Raw genomic sequence first — 27,369 nt, forward strand, 5'->3', positions numbered from 1 at the left:
TGATGATATTCTTATCATGGGGAACGACGAACTTTATATTGCAAAATTCAAAGAATATTTGCATTCTTCCTTTCATATCAAGGACTTAGGAGCCCCTAAATATTTTCTTGGGATTGAAATTGCACGTTCCGAAAAAGGAATTAATCTCGGTCAGCGAAAGTTTGCCATGGAGATTGTATCTGAAGCGGGTTTATCGGGATGCAAGCCAGTTGTCATTCCAATAGAGCAGAATGTCAAAATGACAACTCATGAATATGACATGGGAATATCATCATCCATCGAGGATCCTTTACTTGAAGATCCATCGGGATATCAAAGACTAGTTGGAAAACCGATATATCTCACTATGACGAGACCCGACATATGTTATGCGGTTCGGATGCTTAGTCAATTCATGCACAAGCCAAAACAATCCCATATGAACGCGGCGTTAAAAGTAGTACGATACTTAAAGGGATGTCCAGGCCTTGGGATTTTCTTGTCTCGTGATTGCGATATGAAGATAGCCGCTTATTGTGATACAGACTATGCCACTTGTCCCATGACTAGGCGATCTATCACTGGTTTTTGCATAAAATTAGGAAGATCATTGATCTCATGGAAAACAAAGAAGCAATCGGCTGTATCTTTATCATCAGCAGAAGCGGAATATCGTGCAATGGCCAAGACTGTTTGTGAAATAATCTGGATACGAGGACTACTCTCGGATCTTGGAATACAAATCGAAAGGCCAACTGAATTATTCTGCGATAATGATGCCGCACTCAAGTTAGCTGCGAATCCAGTTTTTCATGAAAGAACGAAGCATATCGAAGTTGATTGCCATTTCACTCGAGACAAAATTCGAGAAGGAATAATTGTGACCAAAGGAATTGGAACTACGGAACAGCCCTGAGACATTTTCACCAAACCTTTGTGTCAGAGACAGCATGCATATCTTCTAAGCAAGCTCGGCGTCCTCGACATCTATAGGCCGCCAGCTTGAGGGGGAGTGTTGGAAATATTGAAGATCCCGATTGGAGATTGCGATTGAGGATTGATGGAGTCAATTTGGCAAATTCTGATTTAATTGCATCTTTATTTTGGGAAGATACAATCATGTTTATACACCTTCTATTCTTTACTCTCTTTCTAGGATTATAAATAGACAAGTGTACATTCATTCGAATATAGAATACAATATACATTTTTCCTATTCTCTTTCGTCTTCTGACATTTCTGAAGTTGATTACTTAGCTTCTACAATTTGATATACGGATGACGAATTAATCTCCACGATAGAAACCTAACTAGGAGTCCGTTGTGGAAAACGGGCGACCGAACAGTAAAATAAACGGAGTAAAGAATTAAAATGCGTGATTTGATCTATGTGACATATTTATCAACCACACTCGAGTAACTTAAATATTCTCACTATTTTTCAATTCCAATGACATCCAATAGCTCACACATTAATCTACGGCAAGAATTAGCAAAATAATCTCTCCATAATGAGCAAAATAATCTTTTTCTTTTCGCGTTTTGAGTTGGGCTTTCGCCTATACGTAAGCAGAGGAGCTTTTGGCCATAAGAATCACAGGGTACTGATGGGTTTTGGCCATTATTGAGAGATTATTTTGCTAATTTTTTCAAAAGATTACTGTGTGAGCTATTGGATGTCATTGGGGTTGAAAAATACTGAGACTATTGTTATTAGACGTACAAAAAAGAGTCTTTTACTATTCGTTTAAGGACTAATGTTGGCTGGGATTAGATCCAGGTTCTTGCCATGTGGAACGACCAGCAATCCGACATGTCCGAAGGGACCGAAAACGACCTTATTTTGAGAAATTTTGTAAGCTTTTATTTTCTTCTTTCCATTTCTTTTCTTTTTCTTTTTTTTTCCTTCATATTTCCGAATTAATGGCTGGCGGAGTTACCGGGGCCCCGGCGATGGCAGACACCCCTCGCCAATCACGGGTGAGGGTGTCGCAACCCCCACCTTAGCCCTCACCAATGGCCGGCGACCTTCATCGGCCATCAACAAGGCCTTGCGTAAAAGAAGAAAGAAAATAAAGAAATGAAAAGGATGGACGGCTACATCAGCGATTTTCTACCTAAATTGACAAGATGGACTACGTTGAAAAATCATGAAAACGTTTATGATTACATTAACCAAATTAAAAAATTTATGACCGAATTAACGGTTGTACAATAGGTTATGACTATTTGGACAATTTTTTCCTTATCGGAAGAAGTAACCTATCATACGGATATAATAAAGTTATCTCAATGTAAAGTAACTAATCACTAATGGATAAAGCCATTTCAAATATGATATTGAGAATATGCTCTCTCTTTCTCTCTCTCTCTTAAAAATTGTTTTGGAGCTAATCATTGCCGTCATATTACCACAACCTCTCCATGTGACAACACTTTCTCCCTCGTTAGATTCATTCCCTCCCAGTATCTAAAGGTGACTAATAATTGGCAGAGAAATTTGACTTTTGGTCCATGCTGCTCTCCCTGAACGAAAGTCAAAAAGGGCACCAAAGAGACTTCACGTTTCGTGGTGTGCAACTCTATCCGCTCTCAACATGGTTAGGCATTCCCCAATATATTTACTACAGGATGCACGGCTTCTAATAAAATCTTGATTTCTGCACCGAAAGGCAAGTGATCATCAAGGAAGATTCCCAAGCATAGTATAGTAAAAGGAAAATTGTCCAAAAAATCTTAAATTTATCGTACGGCGGCTAATTCAATCTCGAATTTTTCAATTGTGACAATTTAATCATAAAACTTTTAACGATTTATCAATTTAATCCTGAACCTTTTGACGTTTTGTAAATTTAGTTCTAAACTTATATTAGCAAAAAGAACTACATTGACAAATTATCAAAAAGTTTAGAACTAAATCGGCAAATCATCAATAAGTTAGGACTAAATTGACACAATTATTCGACCAAAAAATTAATTTGGCACAATTGAAAAGTTTATGACCTAATTGACAAATCGTCAAAAGATTTAGAACTACATTGGCATTCTAAATTGGCCTCCATCCAATAAGTTTTGGACTTTTTGGACAATTATCCCTACAGTTAAAAATGCAAGAGATTGCTAAAGCCGCGCCAATAACTTATGCCAAGTAGTATGATGTAATGGTTACATAGTGGTGCATCATCTTTTTTCCTGGTTAAACAATGGCGAGAGTGGAAAAGAAAAGTGGGGAGGAGAGAAAAAGAGAGTGAACTGAAGGCAAAAGGAAAACCCAGGAAATGAGGCAAAATGCTGGGAAAGTTGGAGACAACAAGAGACAAACTGTCTAGGGTTTCAATCTTCGCGCGTGCTTCTCCTCCAACTTTTACACCCCAACTTCTTCCGAGGGACATGCCAACCTGTTTCTCCAGCAAGCTCAGCCCACTTATCTTTTGCTCCTGATTGAACTTTTCTGCTTTTTCTTTTGTTTTCTCAGAACAAAGTTCATTTTCTCTCTTTGTTTCTTCTGATCTGTTTCGAATTTTCAATAGTTCCCACATCATGCAAGCTTTGGTCCTCTATCTCAATTTACACTTATGGTTTGTAGGATAGTGATCAATCTATTGTTCCGCCCTAAATGCTTAGTTAATGAAAAATATAATATTTTGGGTGCGTTTGGTTCGGCTTTGGAAATGTAATTTGAGCAATGCAAATATCTTTAGCATAAATAGCTTTGGGAAAATGCAGTGTTTGGTAAAAAAGTCCTTTGAAATGCAACTTCGGGTTAAGTGGTGTTCGGCAAAAAGAATTAGCAAAGGGATTTTGGCTTCATATTTCTTTTTATATTTCTTTTTTTTCAAAAAATTCAAAACCATTTGCGACCAACAAAGGGCTCCGGCTGCTGACGAGCAAGATCTGGCACAAGCTGCCATCGGCCGAGGCTTCCTCAAGTCGCCTGTGCCAGTCTCACCCTAAAGAAGAAGATGAACAGCAACAATCTAGAGTTTCACTTTTAAAAAAGGGGGTAAAAATGGATTTTCGGTAAGGTTTTGAGGGCAAAATAAGTAACTGATTAATTTTCATTAATTGGGCCTTCAGTATTCAGAAAATGTTGAACGCCCAATGCCGGTCCCTATCAGCATTGAGTTTTCAGCCTTTCCAAGGATGGCATTTAGCCAAATGTCTCTTGAAAAAACTTGCCAAATTCCCCAACATTTTTCAAAAGGGCTTTAGAAACCAAAGCACTTTGGGAAAACTATGCACTGAGATGATAGTTTCACATCTCATTACCGTGCCATATGAAAGGATTGATAAGACCCAACAATTTCACTTTTTCGACCTTTGATCGGTATGGTATTTTAAAATTTAACTGTCACAAGGAAAATGAAAACTTAGACAATAGACCCCAGTTGTTTTCTGCCATAGCATTAAGGTTTTTTTCTCATTGAATTAGATTTACGCCAGAGTTAATTCATGCTTTCAAATGTTCAGAGGCATGTTTTAATCATGAGTTCAATTCCTATTGAAAGTGGACCTGTTCCATGCTTGTCCTCTCTTCACGAATTGTGACAAAGAAGCTTGCATTATTAGATTCATCTTGTGCATATATATATACACACACATATAGTTGTCCCATGTGAAACACTTTGAAATTTGTCCAAAACCCTAAAATGTCTCCTTCTGTGCACAGGTGGGGTTTTTCAGACACGCTTTTCTCTTTCTTTCTTTTTCTGTAGAAGCAAAAGCTATCATCCACCATTCGACAAGCACTGTTAGGGTTATGAGATAATCAACTGTTTTGCCTTTTTCCTTCAAACTGGGTGTTTTTTTTTTTTTTTTGTTGGGTCCAAAAGCTACCAAGTTCTTCATTTTCTTTATGCTGTCTGACTTGACAAAAATTTCGAATATAAAGTTGACCTCCAATTTGAGGTTGTAGAGTTGTTATAGGCAAAGCTTGAGAACTGGAGTTGAAGTGACTAAGTTCCGACCATTCGATAAGGAGATTTTGAATTGCAGTGACTTGATGTAATCAAGCAGTATTGGAAACAAGCTAGCACAAGAAAAGCAGAAATACTAAAGCTCCATAAAATAACCACTATAGCATGAAACTGCATTAATTATGCATGTGGGGTTCAGTGTTAAACATAAGACGTGGAATTCTGGCCTCAAATGATTAGTTATAACATAAACGTTCTGCCTCCATTTGCTCATTGTCATTTTCCTAAATGACATAAATACAGAAGTTGCTGTCATTCGTCAAGCTCTTGAACTGTGCAAAAGAAAAGAAAAAGTCATTATTTTTATTCTAGAAATCATTATCCATGTCGCAGAAAATAGGGAATTTGAAGGTGAGTCGCAACTGTCAACTTTTGTAGTTTTGCCGTACGTGTAGAGAGCTCTCGATCGTCGTGTGGCCAGGAACAAAAGCAGGTTTTAATGGAGCACAAGGAGACATTCGAATTTTCATCTATGGATCTATGAGAAATGAATTCTAGGGAAAATTCTAAATACGAGCCTGAAGTGCTCTAATTTTTTCAAATAAGGGCCTGAAGTGGATTTTATTTGAAATAAAGACCCGCTCTCTTTATTTCAAAGAAAAGCCTAGACGAAGGGCATTTTCGTCTTCTACCATTTTGATTTTTTTCCGTTATTTTCACTTTCTTTTTTTTCTTTTTCTTTTCCCTTTTACAATCCCCTCCCCTAGCCATCGCCGACCTCAGGCAAGGGCCGCCCAAGCAACCGTCGGGCGACGATCGCCCTCACTTGGGCTAGCGTCGATCGAGGGTAGGCTCGCCCGATCCTAGCCTCGCCGGCCCGGGCGAGGGCAAGGGTTTCCTCTCCCAACGCTAGGGTTACCCTCGCCCAATGTCGGCGTGGGCGGCCTCGCCTCAGCCGGCAATGGCGAGGGAGGGAAAGAAAGAGGGAAAAAAAAAATAAATAGTAAAAGACGAAAATGCCCTTCTTTGAAACAAAGGTGGCACTTCAAGTCCTTTTTTGAAACAGGGTTCACTTTAAGCTCTTATTTGAGAAAATGGGAGCACTCTATGCCTTTATTTGAAATTTTCCCTTCTATAATGAATTCAGATAATTGGCCATTTTGTTTCTTAAGTTATAATTAGTCATTAGGTTTATTAGTAATGTTTTTTATCTCCCCCTTAGTTAAGAGCTTGTCTGCTACTTATTCTAACTTGACCGGATTCCTAAACCACTCTTTAATTTCCTAGAAATGCAAAAATAAAACATACAAAAATGCATTTTATTCATATGGCGCTATAATTAGTTCATCACAAATAATCACATCCAACATGAACTCAATTTACAAATCAAGTGCGATTCAGACGCTATATTCACTCCCAAGGACAAATTAAGTACGTCTCCAGCAGTACTATAATTGATTTTTTATCCATCATTTTTAGCGATCAAGTTGATGAACTTATGCAATATGTTTTCTCCATGATATAGGCAGAAATTAATGATTCATAAAAGTTTGGAGAGTGGCCAATTTGATCTTTGTTCCATCTATCGAGTTCACAACATAGATAAACAAAGGTTAGTAGGTCATTTTCATTGATCTATCCATCCGGGGTGATCCAGGTCACATTGTCAAGAAATTAAACATTTTGGACTTGCCCTCTTCCTAAACAGCTCCATGCAAAGCTTTCAATTAAGTCCATAAAATTTGCCTAACTCAGAATCCCCAACCCAATCCCGTTTCAATGGACAACAATAAAAAAAACAAAACAAAAAATGCAGACAAAAGACACGTGCAAGTGGGGTTCATGAACCTCATGGAATCTCCAGCCTCTCTGTTCTCTTTATATTCACAAACTCCTCTTTGCTCTCGTTCACAGTTAGACCTACAAAACATCACAGATCAGCCATTCTCAAATCTACAATTTCCATGGCCACCCCACATGAGAGCCATCATCCGAATGTCTCAATTAGGAGGACAATCATTGTACGACCAAAATCAATGCAACCTCCAAAGCTCCTCAATCTCTCTAACCTGGACAGACAGTGTCCAGCTCTCATGTTCTCCGTCTTCTTTTATAAACCACCTCTCAATGATAACTTTTCCAAGAATGAAATTTCACTTGGTCGTGTGTTTGATAGCTTAAGACTTGCCCTAGAAGAGACTTTAACGGTGTGGCATCCAGCTGCTGGTAGGCTCAGCTTGAACCAAGAAGATGGGAAGCTCAATCTTTGGTGCAACAATGAAGGTGTGGTTTTAGCTGAAGCTGTTGCTCAAGTAAAGGTTTCAGAGCTTGGAGATCTTTCGGAGTACAATGAGTTCTTTGAGAAGTTGGTCTACAAGCCTGACTTTGATGGGGACTTGTCCAAGATGCCTCTAGTCGTTGCTCAGGTGAGTATTAAATCTTTTGAGCTTCAGCGGACCAATTATTAGAATTTTTCTCTCAACCTTAATCTCTCCCTTAGCAAGGAAAGGTCACTGTATAAAAGATTTAGATGTCGATTAATTATGTAACATTCATTAGGGTTTGAAACTTACTGTTGTATTTAATCACGACAAATACAGACATGCGAGGGCTTTGAAGTGTATGTAGAAGTGGTTTGATCAGATCAATTGTATGAACGGTCCAACAGTTTGATTAAGTGTCATTACTGTTTAGAGTAAGTGTAGGAGCCAACTCAAAAATGAACCATGATTATGCAGGTGACTCAATTTGAATGCGGAGGATATTCGATAGGGATCGGTACAAGCCACTCATTATTCGACGGACCTGCCGCGTACAACTTTCTCCATGCCTGGTCTTCAAATTCTACAATTACGAAAGAAAAGGGATGTCGTCATGAGATTCCTATGCCGGTGCATGACCGAGGAAGGCTATTGCTTCTGAATCCTCAGAAACAAGTGGCGATCGCTAACCCGGTCAAAAGTGCTGCTGCTATAGAGCATTTATATCAATTGATAATGCAATCGACCGTCAATCCAAACATCTTGTCTGATGTGAAGAGTTCAAGTTTGGTTCTCAAGACTTTTGATTTGTGCGGGGAGTTCATCGAAAGCTTAAAGAGGGAGTTGTGCAAGGGGATGAATGGCAACTTCTCATGTTCATCCTTTGAGGTGGTTTCATCTCACCTGTGGAAGGTAGATTTTCCTTAATCTTCTATGTTTTTGCTGACAAAGATTTTGTTGTTGTTCTTACCGTGTTAGTTTCCACGCAACTTATCATGGAGTTTAAGGCTTTAGAGAATAGATAGAAATGACGTTCGTTCATCCTAAAATTAATCGATACTGGTGTGCATGTTAGGCACCATTAGCCAGTTGTGGCATCTAATTCTGCTACGGATTAGGTTTCCAATGACAAATGCAAATAAGATGTGTGAAAGCAAGACAAATAAATTCAAGTAATTGATCATACAAGCAAGAAATCATTGCTATGCTTGAGAGCTACTGAACCAACTCATTTTAATCATACGTGTATGGTGAACAAATTAATTATAAAAAAAAAAGAGAAGATGTAGATCTTAAATGTTCTTCATGTGTGAAGTTCCTCACTTATCTTGAATTACCATGAACTATCAAACTAGGTCAAATTAAGATCATTCTTGTACAACAGTGTCGTAGCAGAAATTCCATTTTTTGCTTTCGAAAATTGCAGATTTTATTCCATGCTGGTAAATTTCAATAAGTGTCGATCAGTATAAAAGTGAACTTTTTTCCATGTAACTTGTTGACTACTTATCAACACATTTCAAAGTTACCAATTTTTGTTTGATAGTTCGTAAATTAACAACTTATGTATAAGCTTACCAATTTTTATTTGTGTAACTTACCAACACTTCGAATTTTCTAACTCTTATGTGAACTATCCACCTAAATTAAAGTGATTTACCAGATTTGTCAAATTTTAAATTACCAAAGAATTTTTGGTTATCAAGTCTTATTTGAGTTGCTTATCAACATTTAATTATTTTTCTTAGTTACCAACTTTCTTATTGATTTACCAATTTTTAGCTGCCTTGGTTAGTAACCCCCCAATTTATTGACTGTTTTTAGAGATTACCAACCTAAATTAGCATGACTTACCAACTTTTATCCTATTAAATTACCATTTAGCGTTGGGTTGTCAACTCTCATTTAAGTTTTATTTTTTGGTTGAAAACTCTCATTTAAGTTATTTACAAACAATATTTGATTTTCTTTAATTCGCCAACTTTTACTATTGTCTACAAATTTTTATTTCCACTTCCTAGTGACTCCTTAAGCTTAACCAACTCTTTTAGAAATTACCAACCTTAAGTTACTAACTAATTTTGGGTTACCAACCCTAAGATGAATTGCTTAACAATTTTATTTTACTTTTATTTACTAAATTTGTAAGAAAAAATAATTAATTGTTAATAATTATTGACATGAGGAATGGAAATCCAAAACTAGTTACTAACTTAATTGAAAAAAAAAATTGGCAAATCACTCAAATAAAGATTGGTAAATTCGTGTAGTTGGTAAATTTAAGGTGTTAATAAGAAAGATGAATAAAAAATAGTAAAGGATAAGAAAAGTTAGTAATTTATAAACTATCAAAACGAGTAAGTAATTTAATAAAAGTGTCGAAAGTAATGAAGAAATTACAGAAAATCAAGTAACGGGTAACTTTTTTTACCAGCGGTTTTTTGGCATGTAGCAATTCGTTCTGAAAAGTATTTGACATGGAAACAGGATCCATTTTTTCTTTAAGAAAAAGTAGAATCGTTCTTTGTTTGGGTTCCAATGTCCAACTCTAACCTTGTCCTATATGGATTGTCGCACGTCAGGCAAGGACCAAGGCTTTAGGACTAAACAAAGGGACGCTGGTGTGCCTCCAATTTGCAGTGGACACAAGGAACAGGGTGTCGCCGCCACTCCCGAAGGGTTTCAGTGGCAATGCGTACGTGCTCACCTCGGTGGCGTTAACAGCCGGAGAACTGATGGATTTGAGCCAAGCAGACGTGATCGAGAAGATAAGAGAGGCCAAAAGATCTGTCAACGATGAATATGTGATGGCGTACATGAAAGCACTTGAAGGGCCACCAGGTTCCTTGCCTCCATTGAAGGAGCTGACCCTTGTGTCCGACTGGACGAGAATGCCATTCCACAAGGTTGGTTTCCTAAGTGAAGAAGCAGCCTATGTGTCCCCTTTGGTCCCTCCCATCCCACAAGTTGCTTACTTGATGCAAAAACCTACCGGTGATCACCTGGGAATCCATGTGAGGATCGGTTTGCCATCGGAGATCTCAAGCGCTTTCGCCAAATACTTCCTCTCGGTAAACCCATGGAAGAAGTTGGCACCGACAGATCAAGGAATCGATCGACTTTCGTGATTGACTTGCCAAACGTTATGTGGTCGAGTGGAAGAGGAGTTAGATTCTCAATAGATTGAGTAATCCGAAAAGTCAATTATGTTTCTTATGTATAATGAAACGGATCTGCGTTGCCATATCCTTGATGAAAAGGAAGAAAAGGCGAAACATCGAGATCCTATCAAGTACTTGATTCAATGTGACAAGAACGGGAGACTTAGTGGTTTGGTCGTACGGATGCCAAAACCAGGTCGAGAGTTTGAACTTCTTGCTAATGAACCTAGTACACGATGCAATTTAGATCGCCATTATTATAAAACATTGTCCCTCGAAATGTGGAGAGAATATAGAACTTCTCTAAGAAGTTGCACACCCATAAAAGAAATGCCATCTACATGCCGGTCATCTGAAGGATGATCCGTCAGTCAAAAACCTAAATGCTTGGCTTTGGTGACTATATACCTATCAAGTCGACTAAAAGAACGTTGGTTTACACCTTTTTCTTAGTTAATTAAGTATTTTGCAGATGATCTCTCCATTCATTTCAAGAACTACAAATAGAATTTTGGCATGCATCATAAGTTTACATGATGTATATGATCGAGTTGGTGTTAAAACTCGAATGATTGGACCGTGCAACTTGATCGCTAGCAGTTTTGTATGTTCGATTCCCTTCTGTTGTCTCTCTAATCTAATATGTAAAATTAGAGTATAATTAGTTTATCAATGGTGAATTGTGAATCTAAAAATTTTGAATTTTTTGGACTAATTTTTTGGCAAATGAATTTCGCATGGTCTAAGAATACCACTTTGCCTAAGTGACATACGAGGCTGAAGGCCCAAAATGGAACCGGGCTAATAACGGGTCACGGGTCATTTTCTGAAATGGGCCGACCTCGCGCAGCCCATATAATTTGGCATTGCAAGTTTCAACAAAAACGAAAAAGGATCAAACCATTCCCAAAAATGATAGAAAACATCCAATGTCCTCGTCACTAATCCAAATCTTGAAAAACAACGTTGGAAAAAAGTGCTTGAAAAAGCTTGGTTCTGTTTCTTTTACTTGTCTCACTTTGCTTAAGAAGTTCTCTTTTGTTCGTTTTATTAATAGGTTCACCTTACTAGCTCGGTATTAATATTAAAAAAAAAAAAAAGGGTATTGAGCTCGCGCTTATGAGCTTGGGTCGAACCGATTTCGCCTATCCCATGCGCAAAGTACAAGCGAGACTCAATCCGAAAAAGCCTATTTACGAGCAAACGAAAATATCCTTGCCTCTAAACCTTTGATTTTCATACTTTGGAGCCATTTTCAAATTAGTAGCAGTTGCTTAGCGGGTTTTGGTTAACCCATCTCGCCTGTAAATGCCAATAAGTTCTTCGTCATTCAAATCGACGTATGAAACACGCTCTTCTCTTACATTCTCTGTCGATTTTGCAATTCTCCTATTTTGCCTAAATAGTCAAACGTGCACTAATCGAAAGATCTATTGAATCCTGGAGAGTAACCGTGCATCTTCCATTTGCACTTTTTGAACGGGGCGAAAATTCTCCTTTATGATCGTGCTTGCACGCCTCAGACGATCTTCATCTCTCATTGAACAGTTGTTTCTCAAAAAATTTCGCAACAAGTGATGGACGCATTTTTTGAATTTTCGTTTCACCCATAAATCACAAGAAAAAATGTTTAACTCGTGGCACGATAGTCAATTATGGTTAAAAAAAAAACCCCATATTCGAAATTTACCATATTTGAACAGGCATTATCACAAATAAAATAAAGTAATAATTGGATGTTTGGAGCAACCGATGTCTCAACTTTACTTGTGATGTGCTTTTGGAGTGAAGAAGGAAATCTTCAAAGCCAAGAAGCTACCATCTACTTTTGCTTTGCTTCCGACTATCCAAACTATGAAAAGCATATTTAAATACATAACTTCGTCCAGAAGAAATCGTAAGCAATTGGTTTTGCTGTTTACACCATAGAGAGAAATAGAACCTGCCTTTTATCAATGGAAGTGAAATTTTCCTCCGCAAGGTTTGTCCACGGAGGGTGAGTCGGAGCCTAAGAGCAGGCCCGATATCGGCATCTGAAATAGAAACAAGCAAGAATCTTTTTATAATTCTGCTCGAAAGTCCTTTCCTAAACCACTTTCCCGTAGAGATTCAAGATGAATCTACTTAAGCAGTGGCAAGAATTCATCCGACGGCGAGGATGGATCGACGAAGGGAGAAGCTAGGGACTGGCGACGTGGTTACCATTCTTGGCTGCTTGGTGCTTTGTGTGCGTAATTTCTATCGAATATAAACGATACCTATAAAATCTCGTATAAAAGTTCCGATATATCGCTTTGATTTATTTCTTCTTCTTCTTCTTTTTCTTTTCTATCTTGCGTTGCGCCTGTTGAACTATATGGTTGCATCCGTCACTATCCGAAGGGCTTCAATTCGATCGACACTCGTATTTGGAAACAGTCCCATCATGTTTCTTCCGAAGTTAGCATGCGGTGGCCCATCCATGCATTTTTGCTGAAAATCCACGTAAGTGAGTAGAATTGCTGTTATTACTCAAGAAAACGAAAGGGGAATTTCTAATAAGGGCCCCGAAGTAGGGCCTTTGTTTTAGAAAGGGGTAATTGCACAATTGATTCCTGAATTTTGGCTCAATAAGGAATGTCATCTCTGGACTTTTAAATTGCTCAATGTGGTCCATGAATCGTGTACAAATGTGCGATATCATCCCTAAATACTTAATTTATTCAATGCTGTCCTTATTCTCTTGGTACATGTTAAATGTAATCCCCGAACTATATAAATATGTTCAATGTTGTCCATGAACTTGAATTAATGGAAGGACAATATTGAACATTTTCATAGAGCCCGGAAACTAAATTGAACATGTGCCAAAAGTTTTGAGACCACATTAAACAAATTAAAAGTTCATAGATGACATTGCATATTAGCCTAAAGTTCACGAACCATTTGCATCAAATGTTATTCCAATTGACCTTGTTTCAAATAAGATCTTGAATTAAGCAACTTTGTGTCAAAAAAAATACCCCCAGCTCACCAACCGGCCAAATTTTCGCCGGCCGGCGAGCACGCGCATCTTGCATGGCACTTTCTATGCCATGGTTGAGGGCATTTTCATCGATGGACATTTTACTGTCTTGCTTTTTCTTTCTTCTCTTCTCTCTTTTTCTCCTTCCCTTCCGTATTGTGCCAAGCCACTTTCTGTGCCTGAACTCGCTCGATGTCATGAAGTCACCTATGATCTTCTGGATTGGCATCACCTACGACTACTCCTCCATCCAATGACGGCTCGACGATGGCCGTTCCCTCTCTTCTCACTCGCAACTCTCTAGCTCCTCTCACTTGCAGCCATGGTTACTCGAGCTTCGGGCTCTTGGTCATGTCGATAGCCGCTTGAGAGGTTAGTTCGACATCTCACGGCCAAAGATCGAGCAAATTGATTGAGATGATCCCCGATGTCGCAGCCATGGTCGTTGCCAGCATCATGCAACCACGAACAACTCAAATTATCATCACTCCAAGCCAATTACCTCGCATCCAATCCTCGATTCGTAAGCCGAAACCGCCATCACTCTCTACTTGCTCGTCACCTTCCTCCTCCTCGAAGTGAAGAAGCCCTCCAAGCAATTGGTGGGCTTAAAGATTTGACTGCGATATGTCGAAAAAGAACGGAAATTAACAAAGAAGAAGATGAATAGAAGAAAGGGCGAAGAAAGGTTAAAAAAAAAAAAGAATAATAATAAGGAGGAGAAAGAAATTGGAGTGGACAAAAGTGGCCTCGACCATGGTTTGGAAAGAGGCACATGAGATGCACGTGCTCTCTCACCGACTAGAGAATTGGCATTGTGTTTTGAAACTGAATTATTCACTTTAGATCCTTATTTGAGATAAGGCCTTCTTTACGAATTTTCAAAAAAAAAAAAAAAAGGCCCAACTTTGGAGTCCTATTTGACTTTTTCTCATGAAATGATACGGTGGGGATGCAATCGAAGCACAAATTAGATGACTGTTATTGTTTGTTAAAGCTCAAACAGCAGGCCATAATTAATCAAACATCTTCCAATCTAATTGAACTCATATGATGCCCTTAGACACGGCAACATTATCCAATTAGTTCTAAATCTATTGTATGAATGCCAATTCGGTATTAAACTTTCTAAGTTTGCCAATTTGATTCTAAAAATTAGCCTTTCCGATCGATTTTCACTAGACACGGCCAAAATGAACTGGGGCCCGGAACCGGCCCATTGACCGAGCCCACGGTTTTCGACCCGTTTTTTTTTTTTTTTTTTAAAAGGGAGGAGGCCCGGGAAAAAATAGCTGTTGGACGTAGGAAACGGAACCGGAACCGGCCCGAAACCGACGATTCCACCTTTTTTAGGAATCGGAACCGCCGGTTCTCGAACCGGAACCGGCCACGTCTAATTTTCACCGGAAAATCGCCGATGTGGCGGTTCATTCATCACCGGACGCTGCCATGTCGGCGATTCTCCGCGAAAATTTATCGAAATGATTACATTAGAATTCACACGAAGACACAAGATTAAATTGACAAAATTAAAAAGTTTATGATCGAATTGGCATCTGTGCAATAGATTTAGTACCAATTATTAGACAATTTCGTCCTTTGGAACGCCAAATCAACGGGCTGCTAGATATCTTAGCAATTAGATCACATTGAAGATCCCAAAAATCCACACCTAGGTACTAGGAAGTTAACATTTCAATGTCAATTACAATGCTACGTTCATTTCGTAGTGAATTTCAGCAGACCATGCATGATGCGACCTAAGTACAAGGCCGCCCAGCATGGGAATAAATGATGTTCGCTCGACTGTGGTCCCCCCATCCTCCGACATGCACGGGTTATTTTATTTTTATTTTTTTTATTTCCCCTTTGTCAGCTTTCATAAATTCTCACATCATGCTGCTCCCCACATGCTCAATTTCATCCCATTTTGTATATTCTTAATTTTAAATTTATTTATTTACTATTTAATATATTAGGGCTTGCCCATCTCCTCGGAGCGGATGGGTCAGACATAAATAACTTAGGATATGTATGGTAACACTCCCTAGAAAGTGTTTCTGTTTTGAAAGTGTTCCGGAAACATTTTCGGAACAGAAACGTGTATGGTTGAAAAATGTTCCAAAAGTGTTCCGTGAAGCCAAAAAAAAGAAACAAAAAAAACTTGTTTTTGGATTTTAAAACACTTTTTAGAAACAACTCGAGGGTAAGCTCGTACAAGCCACCACCGCCCACCATCGTCGGGGAGAAGCTAAAGCAGCCGCCACCGTCGCAGCTGGCCGCCTGTTGCAAATCCTTCCTTTTGGTGAAAAAAAATTTTTTTTTTGTACTTACCAAACGCATTTCTGTTCCTCGAAATGGTAGCCATGAACGTAAATACAAAAAAAAATGTTTCCGTTCCAAATATGTTCCCGGGAACAAAAACGTTACCATACGCAACCTTAGGTTCCGTTTATTTCGGAGAATTTGGCAAACATTTTCATAAACGTGATCGCTTTTATCACTTACGAAAATGAACTAACAAGAAAGAATTTCACCGTCGGCGTAAATATTTAGATGCAAATCGTCGTCGATGACAAATATATTTTTCATTGACTAATTATTCCAAGTGATATAAACATTTGTTTTAAAAAAAAAACATTTTTTTAAAATTATTTATTTTTCGATAAATAAATTGGGGGCTTAAAATATCAATTGGAACATGAAATTTATGGGCATAGGCATGGCTGTTCCTACCAAGCCACATTCGGATTTGGTTACCTGTCGGCATCAACATTAAAATTATGGTCCTTTCGGATTCACGACCTGTCAGGGGTGTTAACATTATTACAACCTCTTTTCGCTGTCTCTAGTGCCTGGACGTATATGGTATTCCATTACTTTTGAGTTTTGACCGATTTAGACGCAGGTCTTCGATTGAAACTTTCTTATCTTGGCCTTTGGTTAAGACCCGTTTAATACGGTTTGGAAAACTAATCGTGCGATGGCTAGTATGTATATATACGCGGCGTATAGGATGACCGGATGATGTAAAGTTATTCGCTCGCTCTTGAGCGTTGAGATAATTATGCGAAAAGTCCCGAACCTGTTATACGGCAGTCAATTTAGTTGTAACCTTTTTAGTTTGATCAATTTAATTATGAACATTTTGACAATTTTTCAATGTGGTCATTTCTAGTCAATTTTCGCCAGAACCATTAATGTGAACGCCAACCGTCTTACTTGGTGCGATGGTGCTAGAGTAGACAATTCTTGCAAAAAAAAAAAAATGTTTAAATCGCTAGTTTTTTCTTTCCTTCCTTTTCTTTCTATTTCCCTTCACTAGTCATCGAGGCCTCGACGATGGCCGGTGGAGATTGCTGGCCACAGATGATGGCCCGACGACACACGAAGAGAAACGAAAAAAAGAAAAATTGAAAATGAGAGAAAAGGAAAAGACTTGGAAAATTTATAAAAGAAAATTCGAAATATCATCCATGTCAATACCGACTGTCCGGCGATCATTTCACACGGGACGGTAGGCACTAACTGGATTAGCCGAAAAGATTGCATTGAAAAATCGTCAAAAAGTTCGGAACTTAATCCGCCAAATTAAAAAATTTATGATCGAAGTGGCCACCCAGCCATAAATTTATGATTTCATGGACAATTTTCCCCTCATACATACATGTCACTACCTTAATGATGTTTTTTAGGGCTGCTATCAAAAGTTAAACGGGAGTGAAAGTTCTTCGTCGATGGGAGTGGGAGCAGGACTCCCCCTTTCGTAGTAGTGCATTGCTGCATCGGCGCAGAACTTTGGGTGGAGAAGCTGGTCAAACCCAAATGCACTCCCCGAGCCCTGCACAAGTCAACGGAATTTGCTTAATTATAGGTTAATCACGAAAAGATTAATTAGTGGGAGGTCAGTCCGACCCAATTTGTCCGTAAAACATACATCCCTCTCATGACCTAACTCAAAAGATTGTAACCTTATCCGGTCAACTCATGCTCTAGCCCTTACGTTTAGTTACAATATCTTTCTACTTATCATTCGCAAGTCAACCAAGTCAACCGGCTGCTTGGTGAAATTAATCTTCTTTAAACACTTACAAACTCTTCGACCAAAAAAAAAAAAAAAAAAACCCTTACAAACTCCTGAGATTAACTCTTCTTTAAATATTTACAGTGACCAAAGTTAGTAAATTTCCAACTAGCGGCCACCTGAAACTCCCGAGATTAAGCTTAAATAGCCAAGAAATTAGCACGTGTATGACCCCGGCATACAACACCAATTCTAAAGAATTTAAGCTCGAGTCTTGTCCGGCTTATGAAAATAGCGAATTCTAAAGAATCGGTGTGGCCTAATCTTTTTTTTCTTTTATCGAATGACTCAATCTAATTAACTCACCGCTATCGGCGTCTCTGGTATAGATTGTCGAAATTCCATAAAAAAAAACATGCAAAAGCTTATATCTTCCTATTAAAGTAAATGGTAACCGTCCAATATCCTTTCACGGCGCAAAAGGTAACCTCGGGATTAGATTTGGGAATTAACATGCTAAATGCATGGCTACTATCTAGGGAGATTCGAAGAAGCTATCTTGTCTCACGATGCTGGAAATAAGGGATGTCATTGCCAATCGGTTAAAAAAAGAAAAGATCGGTATCCTCTTTCTCCCTATGGACATATCACATAATCCCTCTGAATTTGCCGTTCGGAGAAATTCTTAAAATCGAACGCGAATCTCTCTGAACTTTTTTCCTCGTTGCTCATCCATTTATTGTTCACCCTTATCCTCTTTTGTCAGCCAAACACAAAAAAAGGAAAATAGAAGTCATTTGGAATTTCTCCTAAATTTATTTTCTTAATTGCGACCAAAAATGGCAAATAAAAATAAAAATAAACTCTCCAGCGGTAAAAAATTCCACACGAGAAGGAATTTGTGAGGGGAGATGCCCGAGGATGAGCTGAATCCATCGCAGAACGCTTTCGGCCGCCGATAGAAACTATACACCCGGGCCTTCCGAAGATTCTCTCTTCCCGATAAAGTTTTAAAATTTCAATCTTTTTGTCTCGACACCCCTCGGTTAAATTCTTCTCTCCACCATTCCCAATCCTTCCTGCCGCTGCTTGTTCATTGCTGTTGCTGTTGCTGTTGCTATTCTGTGCAATATAATAAGCTCCATCCCTCCACGCGCAATCACTTCCTCTGGATCCCGCTTTTTCTTGCTTTTCGCTCTCCCTGTCTCCCTCCCGCTGCTCCCTTTTTCGCTTCTTCTCTCCGTTCGCTAATTGCTCTGTTTGTGGGGGGGGAGTCTTGTGGAGGTTTTTCCCAGAGATGCTGTGTAAGATGGTGACGGTGACCCGGAAAAAGAGAAGCGGGTCCGTCCCGGTTTACTTGAACGTGTACGATTTGACTCCGATCAACGGGTATGCCTACTGGGTTGGCCTTGGGGTGTATCACTCCGGTGTGCAAGGTAAAGGTTTGAGCGTTGTTGGGATTTTGGTTCTCGTTTCTATGCTGGGTGTCTGGCTGTTGGGAGTATCGACGGGGAAAAATGAGCTTGAAAATGAAATTGGGTTCTTGTGGGTGATCCAGTTTGTGGGGTTTTGAGTTTTGGCAGATTTATATTAGATGAACAGGAAGAAATGCTTGAGCTTTAGCGGCAACTGGTTCTCGTTGGTGCTTTTCATGATCTGAGGCGTATTGGGCGGTGGTAGCTAGAGATTGGCCAAATTTTTCATCTTCTTGAGCAGCTAGCTTAGTGTAATTGAAGACATATATACTTACAATTATACTTTATTAGCGCATTTTTGCATAGCATGTTGAATCATAAGCTGGAGTTGCGTTATGATCATATGTATATCACTATGTTTTGTTTAGTACATTTTTGCATACCCTGTTGAATCGTAGGCTGGACTTTCGTTTGCATACCCTGTTGAATCGTAGGCTGGAGTTGCATTATGATTGGCCCATGACAGAAGTTGAAGACGAGGACCTGTAATTGCTCTTTTTGGTTACCCGGAAGCTGGAGCGAACGCAGTGTGAAGTGGTTGAATTTGCTGAAGCAGTTGCTGCTGTTACCATTGACCCTGACCTAATTTAGCAGGCTTGGTCTTTGGTTTCTTGAACTTTCTGATACTCTTGACTGGAGAGTTTAAGGACTAATACAATGTGAAGCTTCGTTAGGTTGGATTAGTTGAGAGGGAGAAACTGGTTCGTACTGTTTGAAGTTAGAGTTGATCAATAATCTGTTTGAATAGTATACTGCTTCTAACTTTATGTGTTTATGTGTACTTGAATGTCTATGAAGTTGTGCTGTTTCCAGTTAAGGATTCTCGTCTTTGTTATGTCCCATCTGCAGTACATAGCGTTGAATATGGTTTTGGAGCACATGAACATGCAACGACGGGGATTTTTGAAGTTGAACCGAAGCGCTGTCCTGGTTTCACCTTCAGAAAATCAATTTTGATTGGAAGAACAGACTTAGGCCCCAGAGAAGTCCGCTCATTTATGGAGAAACTAGCTGAAGAGTACTCTGGAAACACATACCATCTCATTACGAAGAATTGCAATCACTTCTGTAATGATGTGTGCATTAGATTGACAGGGAAAACGATCCCTCGTTGGGTCAATCGACTGGCTCGACTTGGTAAGATATGATACAGCTCTTAATGTCATTTCATTACCTGTCCTGTCTGCCATAGTTCTAGTTTGCTTGTATCCACTGTAAAATCATAATATTTTACTCGTGATATCTTACATCTCACTTACGCATTGGGAAACATATCGTGCTGAGATCTTAGACTGCAATGCAGTTTACCGAAATTCTTTTACCACCATATGGAACCGGCATCCTTTCTAGCATCCAATCCCTTACACTTTCTTCATATTTCACTGATTTCTAGAAGTGCGACGAATTTACTTCTCGATATATGTGACAATAGGAACTCCATAGCAGTTACTGTATTTCCAGATCCACTAGCTGCCTAAACTTTAGTTTGCTGATTTCACAACTTCTCATTCGAATTCTCGGCCTTGGAGGCATCAGGGTGAGTGTCCTCGGCCTTGCTGTCACTTAGATTAGTACCCTCTTTTAGTTGAGCCTTTGTAATAGTAAATTTGCCATCTTTGTCATCTGCTTCCATTGCATGGTGACTGTCATGAAGTGCCTGATGCTACTTAGCCTATGGAATTCCTGTATTTGCTCTATGAATCATCTTAATTACCACATCTACCATGCACAATCAAGCTATATAGGGTTTTTTTAATAGTTAATTGGAGAGAGAAAATACGAAAAATTGCAGGTGAACAGATTATCTGAAAGTGCTCTTGCTAATGCTTCATTTTGACAGCAAAACACGAATAGAAACAATGCTGTCTCCCTGTACTGCCTAAAGGATCCGAATGTGTTGCGAATCCCCATCTTGGGGCTTCTTTTACACATCAGCCAATACAATTGCAATAGAGAAGATGCTTCTTGTTTTCTTCGTCATGTCAAATGCATTCTCTAAGTATCTGATGTGCATGTTGTAGAACCAATAAGGTTGGTCTCTATGCCACGTTGTCATGGCTGATGGATGCCAAGTGACTCCATGTATGTTCTGAGGCCATGTTTTGTTTAGACAGGGAGAGAGATAGAAGGTTGGAGAAACTTTGTCTGATCTTATTGAGTAGGGATCGAGATGTCATTATCTTTGCTTGATTCTATTGTAATATAACACAATAAAAAACGTAACTGTGCTTTGGTTTATTTGGATGGTTAGGTTTCTTCTGCAATTGTGTGCTTCCTGCTGGATTAAATGAGACGAAGGTTCGGCAAGTCAGATCAGAGGACCAAGCGATCCTTGAAGGAGAGAAGAAACTGAGAAGCCAATCAAGCAGGTTCCCGTCTTCCAACGGTTCGACTGATATGCCATCATCTCGCCATCTGCATTCCGCAAGCAAAAACAGTAGGCAGAGACACTGTCTCCCTCCAAGTTCTTCTTTGATCCATTCTACTTCTTCACCTGCAGGTCTAACATTAAAGCTTCAATGAGCGAAGCATTCATAATCTAGGGCCTTAGAATCATCATCGCAAAAGGGAAAAGAGAAGATTGCAAAGTTTTTTTCTGATGAAGTTCTTCCCCGTCTCCCTGTATCCCGGTGAATGCTTTAGGGTTGTGGACAAGCTGGTTATATAACGGCTAAGGCATGTTTTCCCCATGTAAACGGTTTTTCTTTTACCAGCTTATTTGATTGACAAGTGATCGAATGTTTTGTCGGTGAGGAATGATGTTCTTCCTTTACCTTTTCCTTTTGCTTTTGCTTTTCCTTTTCCTGTACATTAATCATTATGCAAAACTCTGCTCCTATGAATCTTGGCTTGGATGTTTTGTGGTAAACATGATGGGTTTTGAGGATCAGCAGAATGTGGCACTCAGAGTGATTGAGGTATGCAGCTGGAGACATTCATAAGATGATTAGAGGGCCCAAATGTTCCCAAACACTTCCATATTCGAGGCTAAAATTGATGTACTGTGAGATGATGAATATGAAAGAATGAGCCCACTATATCACGCTAATTTCTGTGCCTCATTCTTCTGGTGAATCCACTCCCCCTCTAAAGTCTGGTTCAAGAGTGCAACAAAGCTTTCACATCAAGCATTGGATACTTGTCATCAGATTTTAGGATCATGGAACTCTCCTGTGCTTGCATGTGCCATGTTTTAACCTCCACATATGCCTATGTTTGCTGTCAATACAAGGCCCTTTTTATTATTTTTTGTTCAGCTGAATCTCTTTCTTTAGGTTGTGATTCTGCTGGTGGAGTTGCTTATTGGCCCTAATAATGTTGGTTGGAGTCTTGCTCATATCACCAGTTTGGAAGCATTCAAACAAACGAGAGAACCTGCTCGTGATGAAAGCTCATGATGTTCCTGAACTTTTATTCTTTATGTCGGACACAAAACTTAAATCAGAAGTTTATGTTGGCTCATCTTTTTGGACACCCCTTTTTATGATGCCTAGCAATATGCAAAGTGCAAATTTAAAAAAAAAAACCGAGATAATATATATCCGGACCACATGATGTGCTAAGTTTGATAATTGTTTACAGAGCAAGATGCGAATTTAGGTGGGTTTTCCATGTTCGTGTGTACAAAGGTGGTTACAACAAATGAGTACTCATGACGAATTTTAGTATCTCTAGGATTACTCGAACTTTGCATTTGCACGAGTTAGCGCTGATTATGAATTCAGCACGACCATGGCGTCAATTGCTTAACCAGCTTAAATGCTGCTTCCAGAACCATAACCAATTTTGACATCACCTTCATTTTACCTTTGGTACAGTTACTTTGGTTACTGAATGTTTTTCTGCTGCGAATCTATGGCCGCCAAACTTGATTCTTCAGGGGCAAGTTCAGGATGAACTCATGGGCAGAGAGGCAAGAACCTTAAACCCACGACCATTATTCTTGGTCAGACATTGCATCCTTTGAAAGCCCTGGGAAGCGCAGTAACCCAGAAAATCAGAGCTAACTTCCAAGTCACGATCACAATCTAATCTTACAAAAAGGGTTTGGTCACTAGTTCAAATTTGTTGAAGAAGCTCGGCAATAAGATCCCGGAAAGGACCCGGAGGAACTTTTGACGCCTTGGAAAATTGCACGTTCCGAGCGAAAAAGTCTCATCATTTTGACTCGTTCAATCTTTACCCACGGACTTCGCAGACCACATAGTTTCTCTGTCATCCCAACCACTTGACTTTTCCACCAATGTTGAATGGCTGCCTCAGCTCATCTTCATGGAAATGAGGAGTGCACGAGCAGGATCTAGAAGGATGAGCTTATGTTGCAGGAGGGATGGATGCTTCACTTGGTTCTTGCCAACGAATTGCGGTTTGGACCTTGATCTTTGATGGTGGAATAGGTTTCAGCAACTCTCAAAAAGTTATAAATTCAACTCTCGAGTAAGGACAGGAGTTGTGTGGCGTGAGATCTTTTTCTATTCTTGTCTCAAAATTTGTTCCAACCTAACCATCAACGCCCAGTTGGTACGTCTTTGGATGCTCAAAACCTTACTTGGGAAACACGAAGTTAATTATTTTTATGACATTAGGTATGTTGGGTCAAGTGAAAAAATTATTTTTTAATAGGATGAAAGTATGAAAACCCTAGAGAGATTATTAGATTACCGGTTGGATTCCAACCAACGCCGGACCCTATAGCGTCCAGGAAAGAAAAAGAAAAGTTCCCATCTTGATTTTCCAAAGAGGCTTTCATTTACATGAGTTTTTTTTTTTTTTTTTTTTTTCAAAGGGAAAGTGAACAACCACACGATTTTTTTAGTGACTTGACATGACATCCTATCGTGGGCAAAGAATCATATCTAGAGAAAGAGGACAAAGCAATACCATGATTTGCACTTAATCACTAATCACATGCATCATTTTTGCATCTCGGACAAAGTTTCGGGACACCAATTTTTTGTTCGCGAGATGCTTGGAAATTAGCGGTTCGTGAACGGGGAATATCTCGAGACAAAAAACCCCATTTTCACAAAGGTAGGGGGACGGATGAAGTACCAATTCTGCGCCGCGACACATTAACTAGAAAAAAAGATGTCGCACGAGGTTGGACTTGGTCGAGGAGAGCTCGCGGGTCATGCACGTGGACGGAACAACTTACTTGTATCTTCAAAGTTAATCGAGTCAAAAGGTCTAGATACAACCTAAGAGAGCGATGTATCTCGTTTGTTCGCGCGCAATTCATTGGTCGCAATATAAATAGGCTTTTATAAATTGTCATGGTGACGCGAGACTAATTACTTTGCCGTCAATAATTCACGGACTCGAGTATGAAAGGCCGATTAACTTGGAAGTTAATGAAACGACGTACAAGCGTCGTGAATCGGTAGTTTAGAATTTCGATTATGGAGATGGCTCTGATCCAAAGTAGTTTGCATGTAATTTATAGGAATAAAGAGGGAAGCGACTTCTTTTGAGAAAAGAAGGAACAAGAGAGTGAACCTTTCCGAGCATAAAATTACTAGATCTCACCTTCGAAGTACCAAGTTCACGCAACATCAATTTCTCGCAGCATTCATAATCTCACCCAACGAAACAGAATCCAACGGCCATCGTTCACTCGTTTGATCCAACCGAGGAAAAAGGATCCTCGGCTTCAGTTCAACTCCCGGCTAGAACAATGAAGTATCCTTTGTCTGTAATCCAAGAAAAATAATCATCGTCCAACCCCCAGAAAAAAAAAATAAAATAAAATAAAAAATTTGATTTATTTATATATTTCTCGTTCTTGCTTTTGGTTCACGAGACTGACTGGGGCTGGTCTGGTGGTCCTAGCCAAAGAGGACAGGCTAGTCACGCGGTCAAACGGTCAACTTTTCAAACCACCTTTTTTTAACCCAGCTCCCAACGCATCTCTCTCTCTCCGTCCGGCCATTTCCTGATCCCACCGTTCGACGCCGTTCTCGATCAGGCGCTGCTCCTGTCCCGGCTTCGCGACGCACCGGCAACTGGAAATCAGACCGTCCAAAGCGAATCCCGAGGCGCGGTAGGCAGAGTCGACGGTCGAGATCGCCTTTTCCATACGTCCTATCGCCTGATCGATACCAGCCGAGAGACAGGAGAACCCAAAAGCTACGCTACAAAAACAAAGAAAGGGAAACAAATGACCCACGATCACATGCATCGTGTCCTTATTATATTCTCTGGTCGGAGAAGGAAACAGGAGATAACTCACGTTTCGCTTGACCCAACATGTATAATACAATCCCAATTTGTAAAGCGAAGACAACACGAATCGCCGTATGCGAAATCCGCCTTTTTCTTGTCGTGTTAATCGTCGCGGAGAATTTCTCGAGCGCGAATTCGGAAAAACAAAAGAAAAATTACATCAATCTCAGTTCTTGAATGGAATAACCTATGAATTTACACGCCTATCTTCCTGTATGTAATGGAATTTTAGTTCATGTTCCACGGGGAGAGATCTCCACGTCTATCGATGGAAATGGAATCGATCTGGGTCATCTCTTCCAAGCGTACACGAGCAGCGAGAACCCGACGAACGGGCCGCTCAGCTCGTTCTCCTCCGCGCTCGCCCACTCCATGACCGAAGAGCTCCCCCCCGAGGACGCCGACGACGATATCGACGAGGAGGAGAAGCTCCTCGCGCTCCGCAGCCTGCTCTTCCTCATCTTCCTCAGCTCGATCTCGTTCATCCCGAAGCTGCACGAAGGTTGCGACCACAGCAAGAGGTCGCTCACCGCATTGACGCCGCCGCTGCCGCTGCCCCCATCGTCGCCGCCGCCTCCTTCCCTCTCCTCGTTATTGTTGAATGGCTTCTCGAATCTGAACATGAACACCGCATGAGAATCGCTCGCGTCCTCGAACAGCCAGTTGTACACGTCCCACGAGACTTGGAAATTGACTCCGTCGACTTCGACCCGCTCGTTCCCTCTGAACTTCCACTTCAACCTCTTCACCTGCAGGACCCTTCTCTTGTCCACGCTGATGCACAGCTTCCCCTCGCTGTGCACGTTGCAGTCGATCGAGATCGCCCGGTTCTTGCCCCCGAACCTCGCGCTAGTGGCGTACACCCGGTGGCCGAACACGTGCTCTCTCCTCAAGAACAGGGCTTGGCCTCCCTCCCCGGGGCACTTCCGAGCCTTGGTCTTGCTGTAAGCCGACTTCGCGGCGTCGCCCACGAGGAGCGCCATTTCGCCACCGACCACCACCGCGATGTAGAACCCGGATTCGGGCTCCGGCCCGGGCCCGAACTTGGCCCTCGCGAGGTCCCAAAAGATCCGGACGCTCGAGCTCGTGCCGGTTTTGTCGGCATCGAGCTTCTTGGAGCCCTGCTTCTTCCAAAACACCAAGGGCTTGATGTGGAGATGAAAGGAGAATGTGGAAGACGAAGGGGAGAGAGGCGACGAGCTGTAGTCTAAGAAGCCGGAGCCGTGGTGGGAATGGAGGCTGAGGTGGAGGGAGCGGCCGAAGAGGGTCTTGGACCAGGTCAGGGAGAAGAGGCCGAGGTGGGTGTGGTAGAGGCAGGTGGTGAGGTTCGCGTTGTCGTTCCCCGGCGGCAGGGGAGGAGGCGGCGGGAGAGTAGGAGGCGCCACCGCCTCGGCGCCGGCGGAGGAAGGGCGGAAGCAAGAAGGGAAGGGCGAGGAGTGGGTGGACATGACTTGTTGCTATGTGGTTCCGTTCTCGTGTTATTCCCAAGGGTATTGGTGGAGATTATATACATGTAAGGACGAGCTTTAGGACAGAGATTAAAGAAGGGTTGTGATTCCAGAACGAGAGGGACATAAAGGGAATAAAAAAAAATTATTAAATGGACTTTTCGAGAAGGGAAAAAAAGAAAATTTGTTGGAGAAAAATCAGAAGAGATTTTTCCAAGACACGCATTACAAAGGAGGAGAGCGCAGACTTTTTGCGCCGGGGGTCCGTGTGAACATTTCCTTGGATTTCTCATAGATAGTCAACAACTATTCGTAGGTTACCCACGAACATGTCTACGAAAATCCATGGTAACGACTCGAAAGTGGTACGGCAACGAACGGCAGGTGATGCTAAAATAGTGAATATTGTCCCAAAAGGTCTCAAATATATTATACTTTTCTCAATTTAATTTAATTTTGTCAATTGAGTCGTAAACCTTCTTATATTTCGCCGGTTGAGTCCATCGAGCTAATTTTGATCGGAGATCGCTAAGTGGACCCCAGCCTTTTTACGTGAGACGGTCGGAATGGCGTGCATCGATGTGGATAACTTTTGATTATCTTATTATTTTTTTCTTTTCTTTGTTATTTTTTTTTCCCTTAAAGTGGTCGGCGAGGGTCGTCGAGCCCTCGCCCGGATCTGCGCAAAGGCTGCGATGGTGCAGGTGAGGCCAGCCTCGCTAACTGTGAACAAGGAAGTCTCGCTAGATCCGGGTGAAGGTAAATTAAAGACAAAAAGAAAAGAAAAGAAAAAAGATTACTTAAAAAATATTAGAACATTAGTGAAAATTGTCTACGTCAATGCCGACCATACTTCATTGGACATTCGACGTCCACATT

General features: G+C 40.5%; 3 protein-coding genes across 4 annotated transcripts; 2 read left to right on the forward strand and 1 right to left on the reverse strand.

The window, feature by feature from the left end:
- Positions 1 to 6,122: 6,122 nt before the first annotated feature.
- LOC115726374 lies at positions 6,123 to 26,520 on the reverse strand. Its single transcript, XM_048277506.1, has 3 exons — positions 25,290 to 26,520; positions 9,824 to 9,832; positions 6,123 to 6,128 (listed from the first exon to the last, which is right to left on the reverse strand). Exon 1 carries the CDS (start codon positions 26,488 to 26,490, stop codon positions 25,333 to 25,335), a length of 1,158 nt encoding a protein of 385 aa, XP_048133463.1. The 5' UTR covers positions 26,491 to 26,520; the 3' UTR covers positions 6,123 to 6,128; positions 9,824 to 9,832; positions 25,290 to 25,332.
- Positions 6,803 to 10,284, forward strand: LOC115726373 (brassinosteroid-related acyltransferase 1). Its single transcript, XM_030656219.2, has 3 exons — positions 6,803 to 7,321; positions 7,634 to 8,068; positions 9,739 to 10,284. Exons 1-3 carry the CDS (start codon positions 6,860 to 6,862, stop codon positions 10,282 to 10,284), a joined length of 1,443 nt encoding a protein of 480 aa, XP_030512079.1. The 5' UTR covers positions 6,803 to 6,859.
- LOC115726375 (deSI-like protein At4g17486) lies at positions 18,232 to 21,591 on the forward strand. Of its 2 annotated transcripts, XM_048277507.1 has the most exons (4): positions 18,232 to 18,781; positions 19,670 to 19,957; positions 21,072 to 21,189; positions 21,321 to 21,591. In XM_048277507.1, exons 1-4 carry the CDS (start codon positions 18,643 to 18,645, stop codon positions 21,361 to 21,363), a joined length of 588 nt encoding a protein of 195 aa, XP_048133464.1. In that variant the 5' UTR covers positions 18,232 to 18,642; the 3' UTR covers positions 21,364 to 21,591. The 2 variants fall into 2 exon arrangements, with proteins under 2 accessions (XP_048133464.1, XP_030512082.1); XM_030656222.2 differs by having other exon boundaries at positions 18,235 to 18,781; positions 21,072 to 21,591.
- Positions 26,521 to 27,369: the final 849 nt, after the last annotated feature.

Source organism: Rhodamnia argentea, chromosome 4, assembly GCF_020921035.1.
Source record: "Rhodamnia argentea isolate NSW1041297 chromosome 4, ASM2092103v1, whole genome shotgun sequence".
Lineage (NCBI taxonomy): Eukaryota > Viridiplantae > Streptophyta > Magnoliopsida > Myrtales > Myrtaceae > Rhodamnia > Rhodamnia argentea.